Raw genomic sequence first — 15033 nt, forward strand, 5'->3', positions numbered from 1 at the left:
TTATATTTCCTTTCTGGGGTAATGGTGATCAGCTGGGAATTTTGGCAAAACTTTTTGTGGATTTGTCTTGTGGAGTTAAAACATTGCAGGATTTTTGCCTTCTTGGCTCTGGTTTCCTCTTTTCTTGCCAGATGTCATTATAAGAATTCAAGAAGGATGAGTAATTAAAACCCATGCAAAGAATGTGTTTGACAATTAAACTCAAATATCTGCCTGATAAGGCGACGTGGGTGACTGACCGCAGAGCTCCCGGAGCTGATACCCTGTGACGGCAGGAGGGACCCAGGGGGCTCACACCACTCCTGGGGACCCTCCGAGAAGGGGCTTGGGGACCCGGACACTGGGGACAAAGAGCCTGGCGCCGTCGGGGCCGCAGAGGTGCCACCGCCGCACCCCCGAAGCGGGGTGAGGGTACGGCAGCCCCTGAGCAGCCCGCAGTGCCAGGGCACGGCGAATGAAAACATGGAATAAGGGGGGAAAAAAATATGGTTTATTTCCAGAAATACACGAAAACAGCAGTAAAATAACAGAAAGGCCGGTGACGCCCCACAGGGTGCCCCGGGGCGGCGGCCCGCGGGGGAAGCTGCGCGGAGGGCCGGGGCCGGCCCAGCCGGGGAGGGGCGGTGCGGCACAGTGCGGTGCGGTGCGGTGCGGCGGGGGCCCCGAGGCCGCGGGCGAGCAGGGGCGGCGGCGGCGGCACCGCCGGGAGCGCTGCGGAGCGGAGCGCAGGGAACACGGATCGGCGGGACCCAGCGGCAGGATCCACCTGCGGGAGGCGCCGCTCCGCCCCGCCCCGCCCCGCTCGGAGCGCGCCGCCGAGGGCCGGCGCCCGGCGGGAGGGAGGGGAGGCGCCCCCGAGCCCCGCGGAGGCGGCGGGAGGGATGGGACCGGCACCGGCCCCGCCACCTGCCTGAGCCGCTCCCGGAGACGCCGCCGCCGCCTCGGGGAGCTGGTAGGTAGCGGGTCCCCACGGCCGGGAGGGCGCCGCGGGGTGCGGGTCGCCCCGGGGGACAAAGGGGCGGTGGGGAGGATGGCGAGCGCTGCTCTCGCCCCACCGTGCCCCGGCCGGCCCCTCACCTGCCGGCGGGCGCAGGTCCGGGGGCACACGGCGGTGCGGGGACCGGGCGGCGGGAGCCGCTGTCCCGGCCGCGGCGAGCCCTCCCTCCCCGCGGGGCTTAATGTTTAACCCCGCTCGCATCCACCGGAGCGCACCCGGCGCCGCCTCCCCGGCGGCTGCGGCCACAAAAGGGAGAACGCGGCTCTCCACGCCGGTCCCCGCGGCGGGTCCGCCGGCGCCGCTGCCGGGTACCAACTCTGAAAGGACGGCGAGTGACTGAACAGCTGGTAAAAAATTCTCCTTTGCTGCGTTTCACGCTTGGGAGGCGTCAGGAGTAGTGCCCTGCTGCGGTACTCTACTTCGATTCATCGCGCCGTGACTGAGAACATTAGTATTTTGGGGCGGCTTTTTTTAAAGGAATACACGACACGAGCTCTTCAGTGAAGTGGTTGCTGGAGCTTGGGGCAGTTGTTCGCCTCCTGACCCAAGCGGGAGCCGAGGGTTCGGTGAGATCCCGCCAGGATTCCGCTTGCGCGGCTGCCCCGTCACTCGGGTGGTTTGGTAGTCCTGGGGATGCAGGTCCTTCCCGCAGCTTATCCCGTTGTTCTAACTGACCGTCACTGTCCGCCTGTAACGCAGTTCGCTCTGGTACCGTGAAACCAAAGCTGCTTGACATGCAAGAAAAGAGGGAGAAGAAAGAAAGGAGGGTGAAAGGAGGCAGTCAGATTATTCTATAGGAATTGGACTGAGAAACATGTACAATTCTCCCTTTCCACTGTGTGTCCATGTCACTGACACACTTGTCAAAATACCTGCTGTGCCCGATGTATTTGTTAATAGACACACCCTTGGCCTTCCACTAGCAAAGTCCGTTTCACGTTTTCCTAGAGATCTGATCCTACAGCCCTCAGTCAAGCAGGTAAGGCAGTATAACCCTCACACACCTCTCAGCATTGCAGGCAGGTTAATAGAGATGTTAGAAGGCAGTAAGGCTTCCTTCGGTACAACTCAATTATTTTTGCTATGTTTTAACAAGTTCTGTGACCAAGAAAAGCAGAAGAGGTATTTTGGCACAGCACTGACAGTGATTTAGTTCTCTTTTATAATTTGGTTTGAGGCAGGTTTTTCTCTCTTGCTGTCTTGGTTTCCTTTCTTCATTTTTTTGCTATGTTAATCATTCTGGCTTCTAGCACAGTGGAAAAACTTTCTTCATTTCAAAATGTAATGGAGACTGTTTGGTTCACAGGCTTTCATACTGGATTACTCAAGATTTATTGTTATTTAACCATCTATTACAAGAGCCACCCCTGAAGTAGTGAACTCTTGCAGAAAAATTACTTGCTTATTAGAAAATGATGCATGTCCATCCTGAACAAGGCAGTTTTCTTTCACCAACATCCATCTCGGGGCATGAGTGCCCACAGTAAGCAGGAAAATGTGTCTGTAAAGTATTTTAGTGGCGTGGGGAGCCCTGGGGTAGCTGTCACTGTTTCCATTCTCTAAACAATTTTAATGCCATTAGCGAGTGTGATTATGTACAAACCGCTTCTAGGGGGTTCCTAGGCTGGATGTCAGAGCAGGGCTTTGTACTGAGTCAAAGGGTGGATTGAGTTTATGACACAGTTTAAATAGAAACAGAAGAGCAGTACTACAGTAGGGCAGCACATCGTAACTCATTCAGTATTGCTCTGTGATAGCTGTGCAGCGAAGTCTCTTCTTACCAGTTTGTTTGATTTGAGAACACCTTTTAGGGTCACCCACAAGTAAGTAGATGAACATAGAGAGTTTTAACCTTAGCTTTCTTTGCAGCTTTTTGGTTTTGTTTTAAACAAAAAGGAAAAGAGAAAGTAAAAAGGAAAGAAGAACCTTACTGGAAGGTCACTCTTTAATTATAGACTGCTTTTTCAATTCCTTCATTTTTCTGCTTTATTGTTTTTTAAAGAGAAAGAATCTACACAGAAAGAGGTGCTTTGAACTAAGTTGCATTTTGTTGTAAGTAAGACATATTTATTTATTGCTGTCCAGAGCTGATTTAGTACTAGTTATTACGTCTCCAGATGAGATATAATTATTAAAGTTTTGGTAAATGCCTTGGTTCGTGAGCACTGTTTAGCTTCTGTATTCAGGTGTAAACCCACAAGTCTATTTTATTGTTAGGTTTTAATAACATTTTAAAAGTCCTGTAACTGATGTAAAGGCTTTTTTATCCCATATAGCTGCAATGTGATTATAGCACAGAAGCAGCAGGGGAGAGGTGTGGGAAGGTTTGCCCAGAGACATAAAGTGGAGTAAGTACCGCTTTGCACACCACAGCACAGACACAAATACCATCTTCTGAAGCCTTTTGGGGGAACCAACTCGAGTGCCAGCTCCTGTCTTGTTCTCTTCATAGGGCGGCTGCCCTCTGCTGTCTAAATCTGCCTTTCCAGTGCTGGCATTGCTGTGGTGGTGATAGTGGGGAGATAAGGGAGGGCAGGTTGCAGGGAGAGGTAGTCTCTCTTCTCGGCCCAGAGGATAATCCTGAAGGAAGCAGAGAAGCTTTTGGGCACACAGTCTCTTTATCAGGTCACTGTGGTGACGGGCACGAGGGAATCTTGCTGCTTGTGCAGTTAATGACTGACAAGATGTTTCTAATTTTCCCTTGCCAGCTAAATAAACCAGCCGAAAGCCAGCATTGGCTCAGTTAGCATGAATGGGGTTTAGACCCAAGAAATGGCATAAGTGGTGCAGTTTAGAGAGATTCCATCTATATTGGGAAAGCTTCAAATGTGATTTGTGGGAATAACTTTAATATGAAGCAGGTGAGAGCAAACTGCTTAGAAATATGTGCTCTTAATGACGGGAATGGGTACCTGATGCACAGCATAACTGTGGTTCAGCCCGGTCTCAGCTTCTAACTATGAATCCAGTAAACATTGCTGCATGCAGCCCTTACTGACACAAGTAGGACAGTTAACAGTTGACTTATGCCAGTGTATATTGTTGTGGGGATGAAGTGCTATCGTTTGTCCCTGTTACCTTCTTTTTCTATGTCTTCCCAATCACTGCTATACAAGCATATTTGGTAATAGAGCAGGTGTTCCCTGTGCGATCCTTATACCAATGTCAAACTCTCTCATTTCATAACTTGCAAAATGCAGCCACATCAAGTATACATCTTTGCTGTCAGAGGAGCTGGTGGTTTTCCTTGAATACCAAGTATTTTCTAATTTTGGGACATCCAAAATTACTCAGTTCTGGTTCATGTTTAAAATGGCTTGTATTTTCCATCATGACTCGCCTCTTAGGTGTAATGCAACACATTCTATAAAGCTTAACCTAGAAGAAAATATGTTCCTTTAAAATTGTCCTGTTTGTTAATGAAAAAGTTGCCAACAAAAGGTGTGATCACTTCTGGAAGAGTCAGTACCTGCCTCTGTGGGTATCGGTAACATCAGCTCTGTTCACCTGGATATGTTTTTGGGAATGAAAATATTTTAATATCCTACATGAATCAATTTGTATTTTGAACGTTGTGTGCTTTAATGATAGCCTCTATTCCCAAAGAGGATGCTACCAAAATTCTAAGGTTCTAGGCCCAGTATTTGAGTTGGACACCTTTGGACTTTCAGCAGTCTGTAGCTTCCAAAGTTTTTTTTCCTACAAAAAGCATTGGAGAGAAGGATTTTTCTTTTTTATTCTTAGATAGCTGTGGTTATTTCCTGCATGATTTGCTTTGGTTTACTCATTTGAGGCATTTCAGGAATGATCCTGCAGTTGTGATCAGTGTAACCTCAGCAGGGTTTAAAATATGTGTAAGCTCAACATAATTGTGAAGTTTTGTTTGAATAATCTTTGTGTGAGGGAGATCCTGCCTGCCTTCTTGCCCAGGGCACAATGCCTCCTGCAGCGATTCAGCTGTATGGCTAATTTTCAAATAAACTAACGTTACACATTTTCTTGACACGGTACTGGTGCACGCTGTTCTCTGCAGTCTGAGGCGCTCTGCCTGCGGTTCATAAACACATTTACAGTCCTGTTTGCCTCCCTGTGCTCAGAGGGGGTTGGTTTGCATTTCTAATTAATTGAGTTTATAAAGCAATAAGCCAGTATGTTAACTGAAAATTCCCTCAGGAATTGTAATCTTCCTTCATTAGCTGCCCCTGTGTAATTGAATCACCCTTTCTCATGTCAGCCTAGGGGAGAGTGAATGCTACATGGAGCAGAAACCTTCCTCTGGTGTGAGTTGCAACGGGAAGCGAGTCTCCCATGTGGTCGTGTTCTGCAACCCAGCCCTTGTCAGGTCACCTTCTTTGTCCACCCACCTGTCCCTGCCATTAGCTTGATGCCTCTGACTGAGACAGCAAATGGTGCGAAGAGATTTTAGGACCTCTTTCAGCAGAGTCAGAGAGTAGGGGGGAGCTTTCAGAGAATGCTCTAATCTAGCGTAGGGCAGACTCAGTTACTCTTTGCAGGAGCTCTGGTTTCTGAGTGCAGGGATTTGCATGGAGTCTGAATTTTCTTTACACCAGTGAAGACAAATACTGTAACTTCCCCTCATGTCAGCTGAGAGTTGGTGGCTCACAGGGTTAAATGCCCTGTATTTCAGTGTTAACCTGGGACACTTGTTTCAAGGTACAGGTTAAGGCATTAGTTTAACACTGAGAAATCTGAGCTACTTAATGTAAGTTAACTCCATTCAAATCACTTGACCCTTATTATATTTGTTCTCGGTTAGCAAGCCATTACTTAGCAAGGTAGGTTAATCTTCCAATATGTTTGGGTGAATAACTGTACTTCCTTTTACTTTCCACAGACGGGCATTCAGAATGGCAGGCTTGTCCACTTTAATCCTCCTTTTGTGTGCTGCTAAAGATGTGATGCCCTCCAGTTCTCACTGGAAGCCAACTTGGCCGTCTTACAGAGTTCCTGTTATCCTGCCGCAGTCTACCTTGAACTTGGACAAACCACAGTTTGATGCTGAAGCCAGACTGGAAGTGGTGTCTCCCTGTGGCCCAGCGTGCCACAAAAGTTCTCCGCTGCCAACTTATGAAGAAGTGAAGCACTACCTGTCCTATGAAACGTTGTATGCTAATGGTAGCCTCACTGAGACTGAAGTGGGCATATATATTCTGAGCAACAGCGCTGATGGGTCTCAAGGCAAATCTCGAACTAAGAGGCAGATCTATGGCTATGACAGCAGGTTTAGCATTTTTGGGAAAGACTTCTTGTTGAATTACCCGTTCTCCACATCGGTGAAGCTGTCTACAGGTTGCACGGGGACTCTGGTGGCCGAAAAGCATGTTCTTACTGCAGCTCATTGCATCCATGATGGCAAGAGTTACGTCAAAGGCGCTCAGAAACTGCGGGTGGGGTTCCTAAAGCCCAAACATAAAGATGGCAGCAAAGGGGCCAATATCACCAACTCAGCAATGCCTGAGAAAATGAAATTCCAGTGGATTCGTGTGAAACGGACGCATGTCCCCAAAGGATGGATCAAAGGCAATGCCAATGACATTGGCATGGATTATGACTATGCCCTGCTGGAGCTGAAGAAGCCACATAAAAGAAAGTTTATGAAGATAGGTGTGAGCCCACCGGCCAGACACTTGCCTGGAGGGAGGATTCACTTCTCTGGCTATGACAATGATCGTCCGGGAAACCTGGTTTACCGTTTCTGTGATGTCAAAGATGAAACATACGACCTGTTGTACCAGCAGTGCGATGCCCAACCGGGTGCAAGTGGCTCTGGGGTGTATGTGAGGATGTGGAAGAGGCAGAATCACAAGTGGGAGCGTAAAATTATTGGTATATTTTCAGGCCATCAGTGGGTGGACATGAATGGCACCCCACAGGATTTCAATGTAGCTGTTCGCATCACACCCCTCAAATACGCACAGATCTGTTACTGGATCAAAGGCAACTACCTTGACTGCAGGGAAGGATAAAGACAATGAGACTCCTTGAAAGCACTTAATGACTGGTTTTAATTGCTCATCTGAGGAAAGACTTTGTGCTGCAAATGTGTGTGATGTGATCATGTAACATTGGGAGGTGATATGTAGCTTTTCAAGCCAGCCACCTTGTTCTTAGGACAGGGACTGTGTGGTGCTATCATTACAGCTTGAAACTGGGGAGAAAAGACGTCTGCTGGGTGGGGAAGGAGCAGGTGGACTTGTTGAATTTGCAGCTGAGCAACTGAAGATTAATTAGGGGCGGATCAGTAAACAGTATGAAAACAGAACCGTCTCCAAAGAATCTTGTAAAAGGGACACTGTTGACTATCTCATGCCTACAATGTTTGTTTTAATAAATCCTAGGATTAGTAGAAATGCTTTGATCTGAACTTTTAAAAGAAAATATTTCTATGCTGTTGGGGGCTGAAGAGGGGCATTTAATGGTGTTTGCAACCCAAACATTAAAGCTTTGTGTTCCTGCTTGAGAAAAGGGAGTGTGAAAAGGGCGAGATGAATGCCACACAAATAGCGTGAAGGGTAAATAACCACATAACACTTCTAACTTCCTTTTGGTCTGAGTAATTTGAGACTATATTAGTAACACAGTTAAGAAAAATGGTTTTTGAGCAAACAGACCTTGATGTTGCAAAGATTTGACTGTGAAGATGATGTTGGTCATATGAACAGTGCCATTGCGTCCTGCTTTGGGAAACACAAATTGCACATGGGATTAAATCTATAGGAGCTGGGGCATAGCCTTACACCTAGGAGGATCCCTATGAATATGCTATTATAGAAAGCGTGTGGGGACAGAAGCTTTTCTGTTTATGACCTACTTAGATCTTTAAAGGAAAATCTCATGTCAGCAGCTCAGATTTTCAGAGGGGAAGCCTATCTTCGGTCTTGCTGGCCATCTGAACTGCTGTCTGCAGAGCATGTAAAGGAGAGAGCAGGACAAGGGTCCTACTGAGTTTTCCCCATTTGTTGAAGATCCTTGCTGTTTTACCTAATAATACACCAGGTGGGGGACCCTAGATTTAGAAGTGTCTCTCAGCCATATCCCTTTGACACGTAATTTGTACGGCATCTTGATTTACGTTTCTTGTGTTGTTTGGGGTAGGAATCCTCCTCCCCATCAAACTGTTAAGTTACAAATAATTCTTGGCAAATGCACAGTTCAGTCAATCTGCAGCTGGAACAGAGCCACGTTGTAGGATGCAGCCTTAGTTTGCTGTGAAGTGATCCTCTGCTGTCTCTTATAGATAGCAGTGACTTACATTTTTGCTGTAGCAGAATTAAAGTTTAAAACAAGAACTGTCTGTAATAGGTAAAATCTGTGCAGCCAAATACCGCAGCTCAGCAAACAGCATTGGGAAGTCAACGTGGTCTATAATAAACAGTGTTTCTCTGGTGGATTGTGCCACTGTGTTGCAGTAACCTGGTTAAGTACATGCCTTCATGCCAATATTATTTTTTTAAATAGGAGGATAGACACTGGCTCCCGTTCCAGTTTCCCTTTTACCCATCTCTCATGTGCCTCCTGAAGCTTATCAAGTTGCCTGTGGTGCTTAGTGTTGTGGGGCAAATGCAAGTCCTTGCTGTGAAATGGCAAAGCTGGGAAGGAAAGAATCTAAGCAGAGCTTCCCTATGCTATACAAATATAAGGAAGACGTTAATTCAGCAAAGCCTTTTTTACACTCTACTAATTAATGTGGCATTTGTAAACATATGCCTGATGGTGCTTTATCTTTGTGGTGGCTTTGGCTCTAGTTCTGAAAAACATTTTTGCTAGAGCTGCCTATGATTATTATTTTTATAGAAGCAGCATAAAAAACATGGACCCTCGTGGGCTTTTGGTGCACTCAGATACAAGCAGTTAACTAATGCTTTGAAATATGAATAATCACCATATGTATCTGATGGTCTTTTTCTGCCTTTTTATTTTAATTTCCTTTATTCTATGGCTGTTATCTGGAGCACTTTTGTTTGAATGTATCACAGTGAATAAAGAAAAGTTATGGAACTTCAATGAAGACATTCTTGTATTTGTACTATACTGGGTTGCACTTTCAATATCATTTCAGTGACTTACCTGTAAAGACAGATACAGATTCATTAAAATCCTCCGTGCTGTTTATTTTTCCTTCGATTTTCTTTTGCTCCCATCTGTTAGGGATTTTTGTTTTGGTGGCGTTTTTTTGTTTTGTTTTTTGGTAGGCTTAATTACTTTGTGCCTTTGGATGGTAATAATCAATCTTAGCGGTTGCAGATTCAGAGCCAGTCATGAGCTCTGATTAGTTAGAGCTGAAAATAACCTATTAGACTAAAAAGCCACATTGTTTTTATGAACTTTAGGGTAAATAAACTCTGGAGGAATTTGACCCAGTCAGTATAAGGTCATAAGTGAGATCGGTCCATCTTCTTTTAGTTGATGCAGTATGAAAAAAGTTCCTCTGAGGCTAACAGTGAGCCCCACAGTTTTTAGAGAAAAGCTGTATGAAGAAATTTTTTTCATTTTGAAATTGATACCCATACAACTTTCCTGACATCTGGGTGTGCACACTACATCATTTGGGCTTGAGAACATCAGTCCTGATTTATTGGACATATTTCCCACCCACTGATTCTGTGTTCTCAACTACTCTCTTGGAGTGTAGGCTGAGAACTTTTCATAGAATCACAGAACCAATTACCTTGGAAAAGATCTTAAAGATCATCAAGGCCAACTTTAAACATTGTCTGATTGACCACTAAGCCTTGTTCCTAAGTGTCACATCTACATGTCTTTTAAAAACCTCCAGGAATGGCAACTCCCCTGCTTCCCTGGGCACTCTGTTCCAGTGCTTGACGACCCATTCTGTGGAGAAATTTTTCTTCATATCTGATCTAAACCTCCCATGGCACAAATTGAGGCCATTTCCTCTAGAGTAATGGGAGTAAGGTGGTTTTTGGGGTTTTTGAGTTTTTTTTGTTTGTTTGTTTTTGTTTTTTTTTGTTTTTTTTTTTTTTTAAATATGCAGGAAGTTTAGTGTAATCAGGAGTGGGAGAGTCCCTTTCCATCGTACACCCTGCGCAAACATTCCATATTGTTTTGGAAAGAAAAGGAAATCTCAGATAATGTAGGCAGAATTGTGCTGAAGTTCAGCATAGTTTCACCTCTGCCTGCTGGAGTTGGTGGTAATTTTGCCAGTGTATTCATTCCAAGTGGGCCTTGCTAGGCAGGTTTGGGAATCGCATCCTGAGAATAGTTGCTTTCATGCTGCAAAGAGGGCACCTTTAAAACCAGAATTTCAATCTGTGAGAAAGAGAGCCACGCAGTCAAAATGATGCTCATCAAGGAAACACAAGTAGCTAAATTATGTACAGACATCTCACTTGAAATTTCAGTGTCCAACTGGTGACTGCCAATGACCTGCAGAACTGAGTGAAATGCCTCATTATTCTTGTATCTGAAGGCTAGGCAGTAGATGGATATTGAGGGGCTGTTTTGGCCGTGAATGGAAAGGATTAAAATCTGCTCCTGCGTCTGTAAGAGGCTGACATAGGAAGAATTTTACTTCATTGGAGAACAGTGCTGGAAATGGAAACTGAGGTCTCGAGAAAACACAGACCCCGCCGAGCTCTTCCCCAGCGCACAGTGAACTTAACCTACTGAAGGCTGCAGAATATCATCAAGTTTCTTTCTCAGAGGAAAGATGTTTGCCTTGCATCTGTAATTGTTTTGCAACTGAATTCCCAGGCCTGCCTGTTTAGACAGGAGCCCTCATCTTAAAGTTGCACGCTGAACCCCAAGCAAGTAGAACACATGCTTGAAATTCTTTTCTGTGTTTCCACTTAATCTGCCATTTGTTAGCGGGCTTTGGTAGCGTGCCAAGGCAATATGTACAGGCCTTGAGAAGAGAAGCTTTCAATGAGTGGGTAAAGTGTGTTGGGTAAAATGTTCTCTGCTTTCCAGGAGTAAAAAGGAAGCGTGGACAGAGAAAAGCAGCAGAGAAGGGCAATGTGATTTGTGTCAGAGGAGCAGGATTCCTACTGGATTGGTTGCTGTGTATATATGGACACGTGTGGATGTGCATGTGTTTAGGGCTTTTATAAATAATAGCGTTTGTTTCCATTCCTTGTTCTACTAGGTACAGAAGAAAAACTTCAAGAGGTGAAGTAAATTAAGTCTCTCCAAATGAGTATCTCTCCCAATGCCAACTCTGAAGCCAGTGTGCAACACAGAGGAGAAGTTTAGACCGTCGCTTGTCTAATAAGTACACAAGAGAAGAGTGACAGTGAAATAAGATCAGGTGATCTTTTCCTCCCAGAAGATGTTTTTCCCTGTCTCACATGGTGACTGTGAGGCTGCACGTGCTTTGTGCCTGCTGGCAAAGGTGGTGTGCGCTTTTATAGGTAAATGATTATACAGGGGAGGAGAAACATCTTAACATGCTCCAGACACTATTATCAACACTTGATTATTCCCACGATAAAATTATCGGTGGTGCTTTTGGTGTGGATTGATTTTTAACTAAATGGGCATAGGTTGAGCCATGAAGCAGGCTTATGCTGCTTTTTTTATCTGAAGATCTCTAATAGTAATTAAATACTTGTGGCTCAAGGGCAGATGGTGTATGTTCATCTTTAAACTTAATGGACAATGTTTGGTTTGGTTTTGTTTTGTTTTTTACGATAAATTCCATTTTAAAAGATACGTATGCATCAGCAGAGATCTACAAGAAGTTAAACACTTCTATTAGCTCACCAAGCAAATAATCATGAAATAAAATACTCCATTTAAATAGCATATGTAATGAAAATATCTGATACATGTTAACTGACGTTTGCTTGATTGCAGTCATTTCAGTTTTGGAAATTCATGCTGATTTGGTGAGGACCAAATCCAACAGTAGAGTGTTCAAGACTTTTGATTGGGATTATGGAGGTTGTTAGTTCATACAGGAGTGACAGCAGTAATAAATAGGAGTAATAAGTAGAAAAGTATAATATTTTGTTTCTGCTTATCCTGAACAGCTTCCTCTAACCGTTCTATGCTACATTATCCTAGATTTGATGATTTTCCAGAGGTTGCATACATTAAAAAGTTAATTTAATGATGATTTAGATTAGTTTTTTGCATCCCTTTGCCTTTGAAGCCAGATGTGTTTACTGCTTTGACACATCAGAAGACCAGAAAAATGTTCACATTTGCAAAAGTTTGGTCAAGGTTCATCTAAAGTAAAGTCTGGTTTCTGAGCTGAAGTTGAGGAAGGGCAAGAAAAATTGGGATTGTTCATCCTGGAAAAGAGAAGGGTTTTGGGTGGCATTACTGTGGCCTTCTAGTACCTGAAGGGAGTCTACAAGAAAGGTGGAGAGAGACTACAAGAACATGTAGGGATAGGACAAGTGGGAACGGCTTCAAATGAAAAGAGATTTGGTTTAGATTGGATATTAAGAAAGTATTCTTTACTGTGAAGGTGGTGAGGCACTGGAACAGGTTGCCCAGAGAAATTATGGATGCCCCATCCCTGGAAGTGTTGAAGGCCAGGTTGGATGGGGCTCTGAGCAAGCTGATCTAGTGGAAGGTGTTCCTGCTCATGGCTGGGGGTTTGGAACTAGATGATTTTTAGGTTCTTTCCAACCCAAACTATTGTATGATTTTATGATGATATATTTGTCATCATACAGAAAGGGGTACATTTAAGTGGGGTGTTTTAGATGAGTTTGAACCTGAGCTAGTTAGAAAACAGTTCCCTTTAGCTGTTTTCCCAGTTTATCCTTTTTCTGTTCCTGCCCATCCTTGGAAAATAAAGTTTCCTGTGATGAAGAAGAATGGAGATCCTTAAAAATGAAGGGATAAGGTGCACTCAAGAAAACCTGTTCAACTGGTAAGTTTGTGCTTTCCTGCTGTTTGGCTGTTCTGGTCATTCTGGGACAGGGAGGTCACACTTGCTTTGACCAAAAATTTCCGCCTAGGTCAAAGAATCCTTTCTGATAAAAATGCTTTTGAAATCAGGATGTTTCAACAAAGGTTTGGTTTCTATTAATTGCCATTCATAGAAAACACTCTTTCTCTAATGAATTTCCAATCATTCCCTGCTTCAGTTAATTTTTCCTCCTGTGTTCTGGTCCCCATGGAAATGAGGATTATGTCCCATGCTTGGAAGATGACCTTATATCTTATCAACAACATTTAACAAAATTCTCTTGTCTAAAAGTCTTGTTTTTCCTGAATTAATTACAAGTTTGTCTGCTCTGAATGGAGGACACGGGGACTTGTTTCATTGTTGGTGGGCCAAGGAGGATGTGAGGAGGTTCTCACCACTGCAGCAAAAGGTCAGCCGACCGTGGGACCAGAGCTTACAGAAACAGGTGGAGCCACAGGGGTTTTCTGGCCTCCACTGTCTCACAAAAGCTTCACTCAGCAAAGAAGCGTGGGGTGGAAGAAAATGTCACACTGGGCTTCATCCTGCACCCACCAAGGCTGCTATTGTGTTGGGTGGGAGCAGGACTGGTGCGCCAAGGGATTTGCCACATGGCTTAAATGTCACCATTCGTGTGGGAGCACTTCTCTCCAGCCAGCCCTTCTGAGGGATCATTGTGGGCAATGAAAGGGCAGGAAAGACTTTTCCAGAGTGTGTGGGTGGCAGAAAAGCAACCCTTCATGCTGGGAACACACCAGATGTGCAAAAAACTCTGGAAAGTCATTTCCCTGAGGTAAAGAGCTAGATTGATTGAGCTCTACGGGTGGAAGGAGGGCAGCTTTGCTTAACAGGTCCCCTCCCCACGCCCAGAGATATCTCTGGAAACAGATGAGGAGGAGAGGGATTGCCACCCTCTCACCTTTAAGGATGAACCACTCAATACCTGCCACCTGCCTCCTGTGGGAAGTACTTATCTAATGGGAAGATTGATAAAAACTGAGAGAAAAACTTGAAAGAAGCTGAGAGGTGTTCAGTCTGTGGTACCACTTAAATAACTTATTACAAACAGGTACCTAGAAATAATCTTTTTTTTTTTTTTTTTTTTTTTAAGTACCTGTGGCCACTGCTGTTCTTGCCAGCACTAAAAACCTTGACTGCCTGGGCTGGACTCAAGCTTGTGGGTAGTGTGGAAATATCCACTTTAGAAATTCCCATTTCCCAGGTCTCACAATAAAAAAAGACTTTATGTCTCCTTGTTTCCACCAGACCTCATTCAGAAAACACAGTCCCCTTTTAAGTACATGATCTTAAGCTCTGTATAATGAAATATCTCTAGGGTATTTTTCAGTAATCGGCTCCCTGAGTTCTTCCTGTGAGACATTACGCTACTCTTCCCAGCTTTATGTCATCAGCAAATTTCATTAATGTGCTCCTTCTTCTTGGGCAAGTGTTGCTGGTGAAGGTATTTAGTTCAAACTGGCTAAGAGTGATGCTTGAGAAGCTGTGCTTGTAACCTTTGTCTACCCTGACACTTCCCCTTTCAGCACCTTTTGTCTCTGCTTCAGCCAGAAATTCCCTCTATGGCACCATTTTAATTGCTTTACTGAAATCCGGTTAGATGAGGTCCACCAAAACCAATTAGTATAAATTAAATTATTGCTTGAGCAATGCTAAGAAAAATTACATGCAAAATAGATGGCCTATTTCATCATGCTCACTCTAATCTTTATTTTAATGTTCACAAGAAAAAGCCCCACAGCAATTAAGATTACAATTTTGGGGCATAGCTTTTAGTGTAATGCTATAAAAATAATTGAGGGTCATATCAGAAAAAAAATTCAAAATTATCTAGGTTTCAGGCCTAGGAAAAGGTTGTGTACATTTATTTTTTCTTAAACTCTAATCCAGAGCATAAACACTGTGTTGGTTCTCTTTCTTCGTAGAGCTGATTATTTAGAAGCTGAAAAACTACAGATAAAGCCTAAGGACATAAGAGGGATGTTTTTTATTCTATAACTGCCTTATTTGCATTGTTACTAATCTGAGCAGATGCAAGATCTTTAGCATCATCATGGTGATAAAACAGCTTGTTCTTTTGATGTCAGATAAAACACAATTTTGATGTGATTCTGAA

The 15033-nt window shown here is 44.2% G+C and overlaps 1 protein-coding gene across 2 annotated transcripts; it reads left to right on the plus strand.

Annotated features, from left to right (window-relative positions):
• Nucleotides 1-858: 858 nt before the first annotated feature.
• On the plus strand, nucleotides 859-9022 carry PRSS23 (serine protease 23). 2 transcript variants are annotated; one of them, XM_027895826.1, is made up of 2 exons: nucleotides 859-952; nucleotides 5853-9022. In XM_027895826.1, exon 2 carries the CDS (start codon nucleotides 5866-5868, stop codon nucleotides 6982-6984), a length of 1119 nt encoding a protein of 372 aa, XP_027751627.1. In that variant the 5' UTR covers nucleotides 859-952; nucleotides 5853-5865; the 3' UTR covers nucleotides 6985-9022. The 2 variants fall into 2 exon arrangements, with proteins under 2 accessions (XP_027751627.1, XP_027751628.1); XM_027895827.1 differs by lacking the exon at nucleotides 859-952 and adding an exon at nucleotides 3692-3858.
• Nucleotides 9023-15033: the final 6011 nt, after the last annotated feature.

Source organism: Empidonax traillii, unplaced genomic scaffold (assembly GCF_003031625.1).
Source record: "Empidonax traillii isolate 1590-97213 ecotype Southwest subspecies unplaced genomic scaffold, ASM303162v1 scaffold471:size1368335, whole genome shotgun sequence".
Taxonomy (NCBI): Eukaryota; Metazoa; Chordata; class Aves; order Passeriformes; family Tyrannidae; genus Empidonax; species Empidonax traillii.

What these genes read in the sequence shown, in the direction of transcription:
- PRSS23 (XM_027895826.1), top strand. Translation starts at nt 5,866, where the DNA reads ATGGCAGGCTTGTCCACTTTAATCCTCCTTTTGTGTGCTGCTAAAGAT.